This window comes from Camellia sinensis, chromosome 5 (genome assembly GCF_055761805.1).
Source record: "Camellia sinensis isolate YWXY chromosome 5, ASM5576180v1, whole genome shotgun sequence".
In the NCBI taxonomy this organism is placed as follows: Eukaryota; Viridiplantae; Streptophyta; class Magnoliopsida; order Ericales; family Theaceae; genus Camellia; species Camellia sinensis.
Window position 1 is genome coordinate 82,313,444 of NC_138965.1, and position 15,543 is coordinate 82,328,986.

Sequence of the window (15,543 nt, forward strand, 5' to 3'; positions counted from 1 at the left end):
GAAGGCGCGCAACCAAGGCCTCCGGGAACTCAAAACGAACATGAACATGGATGATCACCGAGTGTCCCTACCGGTGACGTCCAAGTCTTGAGGACGGTCAAAAATGGGGTGTCTACAAGTGCCAATTTGAAAAACCAGTTGCTGGAAGGGCTTTTCAGTGTTCACTCGCATCAATTGCCATGAGTTTGATTAATGAGCTAACAAAACACATTTTTTTGATTGGCGGATATTGGTGAGATTTATGAGATCAATATACTTTCATCTAAAAATTATTATTTTATTTATATTTCTCACTAAAATAATTCATAATATTTCTCACTAGAAATGTTTGTTAAATTTTTACATAATTTTTCATAACATAACTATTATAGTTTGTAACTTTCATTTTAGTATGTTCTTAAACTTTATCACAACCATAGATTTTGGGCCAAATGAATTTGGAAAAAAATGTAAAAAAATAAAATAAAAATAATTTTTGTTGAAAATAAAATATTTAAAAATTATAAATGATATTTGCACGATTGAATGGATTAGCAAAAATAATAATAATAAAATGATAAAATAAAAAGAGATGTATAAAGGGGTATTTCAGTCCCGTTAGAAAAAAAAAATTATTTAGGATAAATTACAAATGCACCCCTTGAAGTTTGATTAAAATACGAATCGCCCCTGTGGTTCTGGAAATTATATTCCACCCCCTGAGGTTTTTGATTTCATAATAAATTACTTCTTTTATTAATAAATTATCAAATCAATTAATAGTTTTTAATGATATTAAAAATATGTTTCAATTAATAATTTAAGTAATATTATTATTATATGGGAGAGCGATTATGAATTTCATTTTTTCAGTTAATTTTGTTAAATAAAAAATTATGATGAGACATTTGTAATTTTTCAAATCACAGAGGACAATATGTATTTTAAGGAAACTTCAGGAGTGTATTTGTAATTTACATTATTTACTACAATGCATTTATTATCTTTGTTTTTTTCAATGACAGTGGGGGTAACTACTCATATTTGTTGCATTTTTAACAAGTGCCCTAAAGGACAATTGTTGACAAAATCCATCATAAAATGTGTTATTTTCATATACATAAAAAAAACAAAAAACAAAAATTAAACAAATTTATTTTCATTTTGTCAATAAATCTATGAAGTTATAGCTTGTACAAAACTCAGGTTACCTAGGTATATTTTATTATGAAGTATTATTTAGAATTCACTATTTAGGGGTATTATTATGGAAAGTGCTTTTTGGTTCTTGCTTTTGGACTTATTTTTGTATTTAGGTCAAGTTTGGCATACTTGAAAAAAGATAAAAGTCAAAAAGTCACTATTCTATTTAAGTTACATCATCTTATTTAAGTCACATCACCTCTCTAACATATCACTTCACTTCAAATCCAATCCAAACCCAACTCATATTTCATAAAAAATCAAAAAGTGCACTTATTTAGATCATTCCAAACAATCTCTTAGTGATTTTTCTTTTAAAAAATAAATAAAAAAAACTTTAGGTTTTTAGATTCAGCTCGACAAGACGAAACAGAAGATTATAATTTTTTTAAAAAAATCTTAAAAAAATTCTGAAAAAAACAAAAGCAAACTAAAATAAACAATCATTTTTGACTTATTTTCAACTTTAGTATTTTTTTTTTGGAATTTTTCAAAAAAAAAAAAAAAAATTAGAATCGTCTTGACACGACAAACCAAAAATATAAAAAATTTTGATATAATTTTGAAAAAAAAAAAATTCACTAAAGAGAAAAGAATTCGAAAAAAGAGGTGGTTTTTTTTTTTTTTTGCCCAAAATTAGCTATGAATTATTCTAATTGAATGCAGACTTTGTCTGTGAACATGGTAAATTTAGTTATGTATATGAAGTTGTAGCGGGAGTTCAGGTTACCTAGGTAGAGATTGGTTTTGCTGCAATTAACAGTGGTGCTGTTGATGATATGTCCCAATAAAGACTTGCAAAATGACAATGGCGTGATGAGTAACATTTAAACTTAGCGGCGCCATGGTTAACATTTATTCGTCTTTCTTTTTTCACGTTCTTTAATATTTTTCAGTCTTCTTTTGCCCACTCTTGAAATACACAGCTTCGGATCTTATGCTTGGATGTCTGTGAATGTTATATATATATACTGTGTACATAGTAATAAAGTTATAAAATAACATTTAAGAGAGAGACATAGAGAGAAGAGATCAAGGATGAGAAGGGTAATTGTGGGATCATAGTTATATCTTTTTCATAGCTATATTTGTGTATATACATACATATATGTATATATTAGAACACAGTAATATTCAAATTTTGCATATAAAAAGCAAGAGAGAGTTAACTGTTAGAGAAAATGGAAAAAAACAAAAAACAAAAAACAAAAAGGAAGATAAAAGAAGGGTAAATAATAAATTACACTAGTTGTTTTTTATTTTGATTATTGTGCTATTTTGGTTTCTATAATTTTGATGTTAAAATTTTTTGATTTCGTCTCAATTTGATTTAATTGATTATAACTGTTACTATTTGTTAATAAAAATAAGCACATAAGCTGTATGTATTATGCTTTTATAGATAAAATTGTAAATTTATTAAATTTTGTGAGTTAACCTCAATCAAATCAATTATTTTTAAAAAAAAATTCTAATCAACGTTATCAATTATATTAAATAGACATAAATTTTAAAATTAATGGTCAAAACTAAACTAATTAAAATTACAAGGACCAAAATAATATAAAGAGTAAAATGTAGAAATTATTAATGTAATTTATTAAAATAAAAATAGTTAGAGATCTTTTGAAAGAGAAAGTGAAAAAAAAGGAGAAATTATTGTTTGGTGCACTCAATTTGTGACAATATTACACATTTTGTGATTTATGCTATAAAGTTTTGTGATAAAATTACACATTATGAAATAAGGTTTGTATATGATATACACCACCCCTAAAAGGGTCACACCATACATTTTCCATGATGTATTGCTTTCTTCATTTCCATCAATAAAACATTTATTTGTTGATAAGGGGAAAAAAGGTAATTTAAGATTACTCATTTTCTAAAATGGCAGAGTTATAATTTTTTTAGTAAATTAGCAATAGGTTTTTAATAGTTGGATTTAGTTTCTATCAAATCCTATTAAAATCGTCGTTGAAAATAATTTTTTGTCACGATTTTTTGCATACGTTGCTAAAATTTAACAATCGATTTTTTTTGTCATGATTTTTATAAATTATCGCTAAAATTTATAATTAAAGACTTTTTTTATGACGAATTTTTCAAATTGTTGCTGAAAGTTGAGAATTAGTAATATTTTTTGTGATAATTTTTTTAAATTGCCGCTAACATATAATTAGTGTCATTTTTTATGACAATTTTTAAATTGTTGCTAAAAATTAACAATTAGTGAATTTTTTTATTAGTGTTTAATGAAAAACACTATTAATTCTCACAGGATCTATTGGATAATAAATTTACCTATTGGGACATACATGTAAGTTACCCTATTCTTTTTTATATATGTGATATTTCAATAAAATTTAATGAATTATAATCATATTAAATACAATACACAATTAATATCAAAAAAACTTTTAAAATGAGACAAACTTTAGGCTTAGTCTGGTGAAATAGATAATACAAAAAAATGAAAGATAAAGTTTTTTTCTTTTTTCTTTTTGTTTAAATAAGTCCCCCTATTTTTTTATGTGTTCTGTGCAACACTGAACAGGTTTGGGCAACCAAACACTTCCCTTTCACTTTGTTTTAATAGTAGTTTATGATTTATTAACTCGTAACTAATAGGGTTATGCTAAAAATTCTAAATAAATTATCAAAATTTTTTATCAAACTTTTTACATGAGTGTGGAACCCACATATGTGATTTGTGTGAGTCTCATCTCATATAAGAGGTTGGGTAGAAAATTTGATAATTTCTTTAGAAAATATAACATTTTCCGTATCTAATATCCAAAATATTTTGAAAAAACATGATCCCATTTCAAAGGTGTGATTAGAGTACGCTGTGTGAGTTGGAAGGTATGCTGAATCAATATAATATAATATAATATAATATAGCCTTGTGAATAGTAGTCCTAGTTTGAGTGTTCATTATTTTTAGGGTAAGTTACACTTTGCACCTCTGTACTTTGTATTAAATCTCACTTTGGCCCATACACATGAAATCATGACAGTTAATCCCTGTACTTTTGGTTAAATCTCATTTTGGTCCCTCCATATGAAATTGTGACAATCAACTCTCTGTACTTTTAGTCAAATCTCACTTTGATCCCTACACAATTATCAATGTCGAATTTTTGTTACTTAATTGTTTAAATCTTTAATAGAATCTACTCATGTGATAAGAATGTGATTATGACATAAGGGTAAGGAAGGAAAATCATATACATTTTCCACAAATACAAAGTGTATTGGTAGGAAACATAGATGATTTTCCTCTTTTACCTTCATTTCGTAGTCGCATTTTTGTCATATGACTAGATTTTGTTAATGATTTAAAAATGAAGTAATAGAAGAGAGACATTGACACTTGTGTCGGGACTAAAGTGAGATTTGAGTAAAAGTGTAGAGGTTAACTGTCACAATTTTATGTGTAGGAACTAAAGTGAGATTTTACTAGATTTTATATGTAGGAACAAATTTTATATGTCATGATTTCATATATAGGGGCCAAAGTTAGATTTGATGTAAAATGTAGAGGTGGAAAGTGTAATTTACCCATATTTTTATTTATTTTTGAACGAAAGACCCTATGGCTAAAGGCTATAAAGCAGAGTTGAAAAACTCAGCACTGAAAATAGCAACAGATGAACCCAGTAGTCGCAGTGTTCATTACCTTACATATTAAATATATAATATATATACATATTAATGTATATATTCAGATTTAAGTACAAATATTTTATTCTTTTACAAATAGATATAGGTTCAGGTGTCTACAAAAAAAATAAGGACAAAATGGGAACTAAGTAGTGTTTTGTAAAGTTGATAAAAAGTTAACTTTTTAACTTTTTTTAGTCTATTGGGGTGTTTGGGAAGTGGCTCAAGAGGCTATTATAGCCTAAAATGAAAATTTAGCCAAAAAGCCCACTGTTGCAAGCTTTTTCAAAAAAAAAAAAAAAAAAAAAATAGGCTGCACAGCTGGCAGTGTAGGCACAGCCGGCAGTGTAGGCACAGCCTACACTGTTCCATCAGTGCATAAATTACGATTTTACCCCTTGACAGCAATTTAAAAAAATATATTTTTAGTGACAAATTTGTCATTCTAATTTCAAACATCATTTCAACACATTTTTCAATACAACAACTCAAATAAAATTCATCTCATTTTCCCAAATACAAAAATCAAAATAGCCTACTAAAATAGCCAAAAAGCCAAATAGCCTACTAAAATATCCATTTTCCAAAAGAGGTCATTATCTTTTTGTGGATAAAAAATGTAAGAGATAATATGAACAAAAATAAGTAAAAAGCTAAAAGTTAATTTTTTTTTTTTGCTTCCCAAAAGACTAAATATGAAATTTTACTAACCTCAGCAAATTCTGTTAAGTTCAGTAACAGACTAATAACAGATGGGGAAAGCAAAATAGAAAAGTGAACCAAAAGGGAGGTTATTGTCATTTCAGAAATTTGAAGAGAGGTTTGTGCAATTGTCATAAACTTCAGAGGAGGTTATTATAATTTACCATTAAATTTTTTTTAACAAATAGTACCTTTGAAGGGTTTGCAGAGCTGCTAGAGCTCAAAACAAAAAGAGAGAGATTTCTTTCATCATTTGTTTAGTATTGTTTTTATTAAAATTTTTCTATATCATTTTAATATATATTTTTATTAATTATTTATTGTATTTAATCTGATTTAATTGATTAAATTTTATTATAATATCATATATCGAAAACACTAGCTTTTCTCTCTCTCTCTCTCTGTTAATAGGATGAAAGCACGGAAAACTAAGAAAATTGCTTCTTTATTTTCCAATCCATGGCTTCTCCTAATGTTGTCTCGTTGTTCTTCATCTACATTTCTTTGTTCTCCACCCTCAATTTCCTTGTCAATCCGTTTGTTAGCTACGAATTTGAGGTCTCTTAGTACATTACTGCTCCTCCTCTGGGTGTGCCACAACAGGTTTGCTTTTAGATAATTTTTTTTTTTATCTCCATCTCCTCTCTCACTGTGTGTTCACTCGATTAGTCTATAATCATTCCATTTGGGTTGTTTGAATTTAGTTGATCCTCTCTCTATGCCAAATTCCTGTCCCATCTTCTTGTCTCACTTTTGTTGGACAATTTTCACTTGTCTCACTTTTGTTGGACAATTTTCACCGTATTCAAGTAGATTAAATTTTGTTGTGTACTAAACAACAATTAGAATATAAAGAAATAAAGGAAATGAGAGAATTTGTTTGATTACAAAAATCAAACTACAAATAAAATAAAATAAAATAAATAAAAACAGATTTTATTTTGTTACAAAAACAAAATTAAAATCTGATTTAAATAAATAAATAAAACAGAATAATAAATTAAACAACTTACTTGATTAATTTCTTTGAATAATTATCTGATCAAGTCCAGTATTCGTCATCTTCACGGTGCTTTCTAAATTTGGACGTCTATCTTCCAGGATAAAATGATCTACTATAAACAATAGCAGCACTACAAATTGTTTGCCTAACGAACACACTAAGTGTTTATACTCTCTCACAGAAGAAAATAATGCAGCAATATGAAAAGAATATTTGCAGAATTATGAAGGACGAAATTATTAGAGTTACAAAATCCAAATGAGGGCTGTCCTATTTATAGATGAATTGGTGGCTGCAGATTTTGAATTAAACAGGTGCAAACCTATTTGAACAGGTACGAAACCTGTTTGGTTTTGAATTTAAACAGATTTGAATTTGTTGGGTTCACAATTCAAACAGTTAACAAAAAGGGGAAGGGCTCTGTTTAAGTGTACAGTAAAACCGGACCATTTTATTTCCGGTTTAATTTGAATTCTGGATTTTATTTTACTAAAAATAAAATTAAATTCAAATTTTTTTTGCCCAAAAAGAACAAGCCCAACCCGCCCAAACGGACGGCGGCGGCGCGCGCGTGTGTGGTTATTTTTTAGTCCAATGGGTCTAGCCCATTTTGCTCATAACCTCTCCCTCTAAAACACTTGGGTATCCCTTGGGGCACACCCCAAGTACCAAACCCATGTCTTATAAATCCATTCAAAACTTCCCACCAAATCAATGTGGGACAAGCCTTATTCAATACTTTTATGGATTTTTCACCAATACTCCATTTCCATGGAGCATACTTTGGCTTCAATTCCCATTCATTCGATAATGGTTTTGAGCAACCAAATATACCACGTGAATCACAATGTGATATAGAACGCGTTACCACTTTGACCCGCGAAAATCGACGCTCGGGGCCCACCTAAAAAATAGACCAAACTTAGGAAAAAATTCTGGTTTTATCCAGAATTTTATAACCATTTCCAACAATTCCCCATATGAATGGAATTTGATGACAACGGAAATGCAACAATATGCAGACTTTATCGAAAGAGTATAAGTCGAAAAATATCTTGTATTAGGATAGGTAGCTTTCGGCCTTGAACCTTCCCTAGTGATAACCTATCGGACTTACTGGTTAATCAATGGACGCGATGCCTTGAATTGTTCAGTCGTTTGTGTAAGCCAAGACAATAGATTTCACACAAAATATCTTCTAACACATCGTGGTTCTCACTGTTGTGTTTATTTTGGCATTGAAAGCTCCTAGTTTTCATGAGTGCTTCTAGAGAATGTAGCCTCTTCATTTTCATAAAACCGGCCCCAGTTCGACACTCATATAGGTGATTCTTATTGTGAGTATCTCTTTATACTCGTCTTGATTTTATGCCTCAATCAAGATATAAGTAATCATTAAAAGCAAAACTTATCCTTATATCCATGCATACAACATATGTTGCAGATATCACTCTCACCATAGGAATGGGTAGGGAATTTTAATCCCTTAGTGATTTCTAGCGAGCCATACATAACTTGACCTCGTTTGGGAACATGCTAATTTAGTAACTTTTTGGCTATTTGGCTAATATATGAGCTAAAAAAATAGTATGTTTGGGATGACTTTTTGACTTTTTACGAAAAGATGTGCAAAAAGTAGAGAGAAAAGAGAATCTTTGATTTTTTGGTATGTGTTGTTGACTTTTTGGCTAATTTAGTAACTTTTTGGTTTTTTGGCTAAAAAGGAGGGTTCCCAAATGAGGCCTAGTTGTCCCTTTGAATTTAGTTCTTGGGATCTCTAGTTATATAAGTAGGGTTATCATTATGATGACTTTTATGTAATAGGCTTTAATCCCATTCCCTTCGATGAACTATACACAAGCTCTTTTGTCAAACCTTTTGTTAACGGATCCGCAATATTCTCTTTAGATTTTATATAAGCTATTGAGATTATTCCATTTGACAACTACCTTACGGTATTATGTCGACGACGAATATGTCGTGCTTACCGTTATACATGTGATTCTGTGCCCTGCCTATTGCAGATTGACTATCACAATGAATGCAAATAGCTAGCACAGGTTTTGGCCACATTGGAATGTCTTCTAAGAAGTGACGAAGCCATTCTGCTTCTTCTCATACTTTGTCCAAAGCAATGAACTCGGATTCCATTGTGGATCGTGTGATGCATGTTTGTTTCGTGGATTTTCAAGAAACAGCAGCGCCTCCTAGAGTAAAGACATATCCACTTGTGGATTTTAAATCTTTAGTATCCGATATCCAATTTGCATCACAATAACCTTCAAGTACTGCTGGATATCGAGTAAAGTTCAGACCATGATCACGGGTGAATCTTAGATATCTAAGAACCCGAATGATCGCTTTCTAATGGTCTTCTCCGGGGTTACTAGTGTACCTACTCAATTTACTGATAGCATAAGCTATATCGGAACGAGTACAATTCATTAGGTACATTAGGCTTCCAATAATTTGGGAGTATTTTAACTAAGACACCGCATCACCTTTATTTTTCGATAAATAAAGACTGATGTCTACAGGTGTTCTAGCTAAATTCAAATCATCCTTGATAAATTTACCAAGAATTTTCTTAATATAATGTGATTGAGATAAATGCATATTCGTCAGATGATTTAGTAATTTTCATTCTTAATATAACATCTGCGACCCCCATATCTTTTATATCAAATCTTTTGTTAAGCATTTGTTTAGTTGATTTGATCATGTTTTGACTGCTTCCAATGATAAGCATGTCATCCACATAAAAACAAACTATGACATATCCTTGGCCAGTTTTTTAACATAGACGCATTTGTCACATTCGTTTATCTTAAATCCATTAGTAAGCATTGCATGATCAAATTTTTCATGCCATTGCTTAGGTGCTTGTTTTAATCCATAAAGAGACTTTACAAGTCGACAAACTTTCTTTTCTTGCCCCGACGCTACAAACCTTTTGGCTTGCTCCATGTAGATCTCTTCATTTAGATCACCGTTTAAGAAAGTCGTCTTAACATCCATTTGATGTATTTCTAAATTAAACAACGTTGCTATAGAAATAAGCTTGCGAATGGATATTATTCTTGTCACAGGAGAATATGTGTCAAAATAGTCCAGACCTTCCTTTTGTCTGTAATCTTTTAACTACAAGACTTGCATTATACTTGTCTAGTGAACCATCTGCTTTTACTTTTCTCTTGAATATCCATTTATATCCAAGAGGTTTAGAACCTGGTGGAAGATCCACCAATTCCCAAGTATGATTTTGCATAATGGATTCAATTTCATTATTAACAGTCTCTTTCTACAAAGGTGCTTCAGGACCTGTCATTGTTGCCTTAAAGCTTTGAGGTTCATTTTCTAACAGGTATGTCAGAAAATCTGGACCAAAGGATTTTGATGTTCTCGCTCTCTTACTTCGTCTTGGTTCATCATCAGTTAAATCCTGTTGGTCGAGATCATTACAAGTCTCTTGTGTTTGATTGTCATTAGTCTCTTGATTTTGTGTACAATCATAAGTTCTTTTCTTTGAACTTAATTCCTGTCATTTCTTGTGAGGAAAGACATGTTCAAAAAACACAACATTCCTTGACTTTATAATAGTGTTCACATTTATATCAGGTATTTCTGATTTATAAGTCAGAAACCGATATGCATTACTATTTTGAGCATAACCAGTAAACACACAGCCTACTGTTTTTGGTCCAATAGTCTTTTTAGGAACAAGAATTTCAACTTTTGCCAAACACGCTCACACTTTTAAGTATTTATAGGAAGGCGGTCATAAGGAGTGCTGTTGATTTTCTTATGGGGTATTCTGTTTAGAACATAATTAGCACACAATATTGCTTCCCCCCACAAGTTCTGTGGCAAGCCTGAACTTAGTAACATGACATTCATCATTTCTTTTAGGGTTCTATTATTCCTTTTAGCAATTCCATTTTGCTGTGGGGAATAAGGGGCTGTAGTTTGGTGAATAATGCCATGTTGTGCACAAAATTCATTTAATGGTGCATCATATTCACCACCCCTATCACTTCTAATTAAAACAAAATATAACATCTCACTTGTTGTCCATGATGTGCTTGATTCATAAATTTTAAATCATGATTCATAAATTTCAAATGAAAAATCCAAAATAATTATGACTACACAAATTAGAATTAATATTTTGACAAAATCATATCCTCATAAAAATTTTGCCTAAAAATCAAATAATTCAAAAAATCCATTTGATTGTATACATTCTTGCAACTCAATTACGAAAAAGTGTCACAGTTATAAAAATATTTGTGACAGAAGAAAATTAAATTATCTCAACTAATGCAAGAGATACATCCCCATATTAATAGAATGGTTTATGGTTTAACAAATTCTACTACGCAAGTAAAATAATTATTAACATCTTATGTCACATAATTTAAAATAAAAGATTTCTTAAATTTATTTCTCAATTAAATGGAACGATATAATTACATACATCTTCATGTTTAAATTTTTCTGGTGTTTAAACACCCATCAAAAATTGATTGAAAAAACTCAAATTAATCCGCTTATGTACAAGGTCAACATATCAATTTATCATTTCAAATCACATGAAATTATTTTTTTAAGGAATAACTCGAGTTGATATCGATACATGCATATCAAACGCATCAACTAAAAATAATAAATTAACAAAATAAATTAATCATGTATGATCCCATAATAGATATTTCTTGCTTCGTCTGATCAATCAAACCAACCTGCAAAACTTTCTCTTTGTTAATTACTTTGATGGCCACACTCTGACTTAGATTTAAGGTTTCTTCCAAAATCATACCTTTTCATCATTACATTCCCTTTATTTTCCATTTCTAAGTACAAAACTCTAGGAGATGATTAAAAAATTATACGCTCCTGCTAGTATGAAAGATGATATTTACAGGGCAAAAGTCCTGTAAAGTCAAGAACTTAACTCATAAATAAAATTCAACGCGTTTTGAATTTAAAATTTTAAAAATGATAAAACAAACTTTCATTTAAACAGTTTGATTTGTACATAAATAAACTAATTATATACACATCAAAAAGTTCTTGTGAATATATATATTTTCCGAATCATGTGCAAAAACTATTCACATCTACGGATCCACACACAGAAAATAAAGAATGATTCAGAAAACCAATAAAGAAAATAATCTTGTCACAAAGGTTTCTTCGTAATAAAAATGAAATTAATTTGTAAAATTAATATTTTACTCTAGAAACAAATTCTTCTATGTATACTCATAATGAACTATGATAAAGTCAAAAGAATTAACATCTTTTCAAAATTAAGTGGTCTACAAAGTTACATGATTGATTAACAAATTTAATTTACTAAAACCAGAAAATAAATTATAAAACAAAATAATTTTATTTTCTTTGTTACTAAAACTAGAAAATAATATAATTTTATTTTCCTTGTTACTAAAACTAGAAAATAAAATACCACAATAATATCTGATTACAAAAATCAGAAAAACACACCACAAATTAATTTTCTAGTTACCAAAACCAGAAAATAAATTAAAACACAAAATAATTTTATTTTTCTTGTTACTAAAACTGGAAAAATAAAATACCACAATAATTTTCTGTAATATAAATTAATATTTTGTAATTGTTAATGACACCAGTATATTACTACTAGTTGTCAAAGAAAAGAGAGAGTATATTACTATTATCTATCAAATAGCATAAATCACTATTTGTTTTTCCAACAAGAATGTGTCTTTATAAAATTACAGAAAATTAAATACAATGAAGATACCAAAAATATTCTGTCTTAAGATTGTTGGAGAATCTTTACTATATTTAAGTAGATTAAATTCTGTTGTGTACTAAACAACAACTAGAATATAAAAAAATAAAGGAAATGAGAGAATTTGTTTGATTATAAAAATCAAACTAGAAATAAAACAAAATAAATAAAAACAGATTTTTTTTGGTTACCACTATTTTAAAATTGGGTTGAGAATTATCTAATTAATTCTACAGTTATACTAAAAGGTCTTCTAGCTGTTGTATGGCTAATTTTAAGGCTTCTTGTTTTACAGTTAGCTGTTTATTTATCTGAGAAATTTTTAAACTATAATTTTCTAAAGAGCTGCCAGACGCTAATGATAAAAGAAACTGATCTTGATATTTGATCTTCTAATTCTTGTATGAGTTCAGTACTAATTTTGATTTTAATCCTAAGTTTATCTTCTAAGGGCATAAAGTTTTGATTTTTTAAATTTCTTTTATAGACAATATTTCCTTAATATTTCTACTCACGTTGCTCCCCTTTTATTCTAAAATTCTTTTTCTTTGGTAAAAACTATTTTTGGGCAATGTTTGTTTTCATTACATGTACTCTCACCTTGAAACTAAGCCTCGTTCAACATAGTATATTTTTATTTTCTAAATTTTACCTTTCCCTTTCTGCCTACAATTTGCCCTCCAACGCCTAATCACGGCTCACACGGGCTCTTCAGCTAAGGTCACTCAGTAACAAAATAGAAAATAGCAGATACTATGAAGGTTCAAAGCATGTAATATTAATGAGCAAACAAGCATTCCATAAACTTAGTTTTCCAAAAAGAAAATAAATTTTTAGAATAGAAGAGTTACCCTTTTGAAATATTTAAGGAAAAAGAGAAACTACTCACACTTCATAAGAAATATACTTACAAAGATTATATTACACACTCTGAAACTCTGAAAAACTTAATACACTTAGAGGTTTTTGAGAAGGGTTAGAAAATTTACAACGCAGAGTGAAGTGGTGGTTTTCATTCTGCTTTCTTCGTTGGCATGCAAGCCAATTTATACATCTCAAAGGAAAGATAAAAACAAAAACCCTAATCTATGTCTTATGACTAGCCTTTCTCAATTCAAAACCTACAAGCCTAGACTCTAGGCTTTTTGAAAACTTTTCTAAACATATGCAAACTTTGACGGAAAATTGTATGCATATAAAGACAAAACATATATGTATACAATTATATGCTTGACTTAAATCACTATTCTAGATATAGATAAATTTTATCAATAAAAGATTAGGATAATGATATCGGGTACTACTTTGGGCCCCATCGCATATCATTCAATCCTTCTTTTTTGACAAAATTTTGACACTATAATTTATTAGAAGACACGTATAAAGATTTTCACAGCTTTTCTTTAATAAAGCAGGATAAGAGATATCCACTTTATTAAAGTAGTGAGTGAAGGAAAATCCTTATCACAAAATATCTACAAAAATCTTTTTTGTCTTTTCTTAGCGTGCATTTTTCTGATATCTGAGGAGAATCTTTATCTTCTATGGATTTTGTCTTCTTTTGACGGAGAGCCAATTATTGATGCTGACCCATGGAGTGATGCTTCTAGGCGGGTTCTTGAATGTTTTGCAAAATTGAAAGAGTCACGTAGAAATACTTTTTAAAAGATTATATGAGTCTTGTAGTAGGACCCTTTTTTTTTTTTTTTACCCATACATTCTGTCTGCTAGGTCGTCAAGGTCTGCTGCTGAGAGTTGGTCGTAAAAGTCATCCCTATCTCCCATGGGTGGTTCATCGTACCATTCTTGATCATTCTCTCCCATCACCGGTGATTCATGAGAGACGCCATGCTGATAGTTCGGGTACGGACTTTCATCGACAAATGTCTCTTTGCTGAATGGATATCCTGGGATGGCTAAATTACAATGTATCTTCTGATGTTTATCTTCACAGACTAGATGTCCATAATTTCCATTTTAGGCTAAGAGTTGCTAGCAAATTTTCTCCATTTATTGAGCTGGTCTTTGAGTGAAAATCTTCTGCATGGCCAGGGTCTCCTATTGAGAAGTCTTGGGTATCCTGGGAATGTAGAGGTTCCTCTGAGGTACATTTTGTGTTTAGCTGGATTGCACCATATTCCCTTCCACTCTGGTAGTTTGCTATCTATCAAAGCTTCCACATACGGATGATGTTCTTCCATTACGCACAGTACTGCATGAGCAAGCTTGTGTCCAAAGTTATCTGTCTGATCTGGATCTGTGAAAATTAGTCTAGAGACAAAGCCGTAATCTAACAATTTTGGGGCTGTTAGATAACGAGTTTCGCCCCTAATTTCTATCTCCAACGGCTCGAATGTAGCTAAATTTATCTGGCAAAGGGAAATGCTGAAGTCTAGGTTACACTGACATCTACCAAAATGTTCTGACCTCTTATTGCATTTTTCTTCGTCTAACCAGGGTTGCTCTTCATCTTCATAGGTATAGGTCCATTGATAAGCTAGGTCGGGGCAGTCAACTCTTGCTATGGAGAGATCTTGAAGAAATTGCTGAAAATCTTTATACGTGTCTTGTAATAAATTATAGTGTCAAAATTTTGTCAAAAAAGAAGGATTGAATGATATGCGATGGGGCCCAAAGTAGTACCCGATATCATTATCCTAATCTTTTATTGATAAAATTTATCTATATCTAGAATAGTGATTTAAGTCAAGCATATAATTGCATACATATATGTTTTGTCTTTATATGCATACAATTTTCCGTCAAAATTTGCATATGTTTAGAAAAGTTTTCAAAAAGCCTAGAGTCCAGGCTTGTAGGTTTTGAATTGAGAAAGGCTAGTCATAGGACATAGATTAGGGTTTTTGTTTTTATCTTTCCTTTGAGTTGTATAAATTGGCTTGCATGCCAACGAAGAAAGCATAATGAAAACCACCACTTCACTCTGTGTTGTAAATTTTCCAACCTCTCTCAAAAACCTCTAAGTGTATTAAGTTTTTCAGAGTTTCAGAGTGTGTAATATAATCTTTGTAAGTATATTTCTTATGAAGTGTGAGTAGTTTCTCTTTTTCCTTAAATATTTCAAAAGGGTAACTCTTCTATTCTAAAAATTTATTTTCTTTTTGGAAAAACTAAGTTTATGGAATGCTTGTTTGCTCATTAATATTACATGCTTTGAACCTTCATAGTATCTGTTATTTTCTATTTT

The 15,543-nt window shown here is 30.1% G+C and overlaps 1 protein-coding gene across 4 annotated transcripts in view; it reads left to right on the forward strand.

Annotated features, from left to right (window-relative positions):
• The window catches only part of LOC114311309 (transcriptional corepressor LEUNIG), a 68,811-nt gene that overhangs the window by 20,605 nt on the left and 32,663 nt on the right, over positions 1–15,543 (forward strand). The window contains exon 4 of one of the 4 annotated variants that reach the window (XM_082869137.1): positions 9,848–10,232. The exons of 2 other annotated variants lie outside the window; for them this stretch is intronic. In XM_082869137.1, coding sequence (XP_082725263.1) covers positions 9,848–9,892 — 45 coding nt within the window. In that variant the 3' untranslated portion in view covers positions 9,893–10,232. Of the gene's footprint in view, positions 1–9,847; positions 10,233–15,543 lie in introns of those variants that run through there. One more of the 4 variants, XM_082869138.1, reaches the window with a different exon arrangement.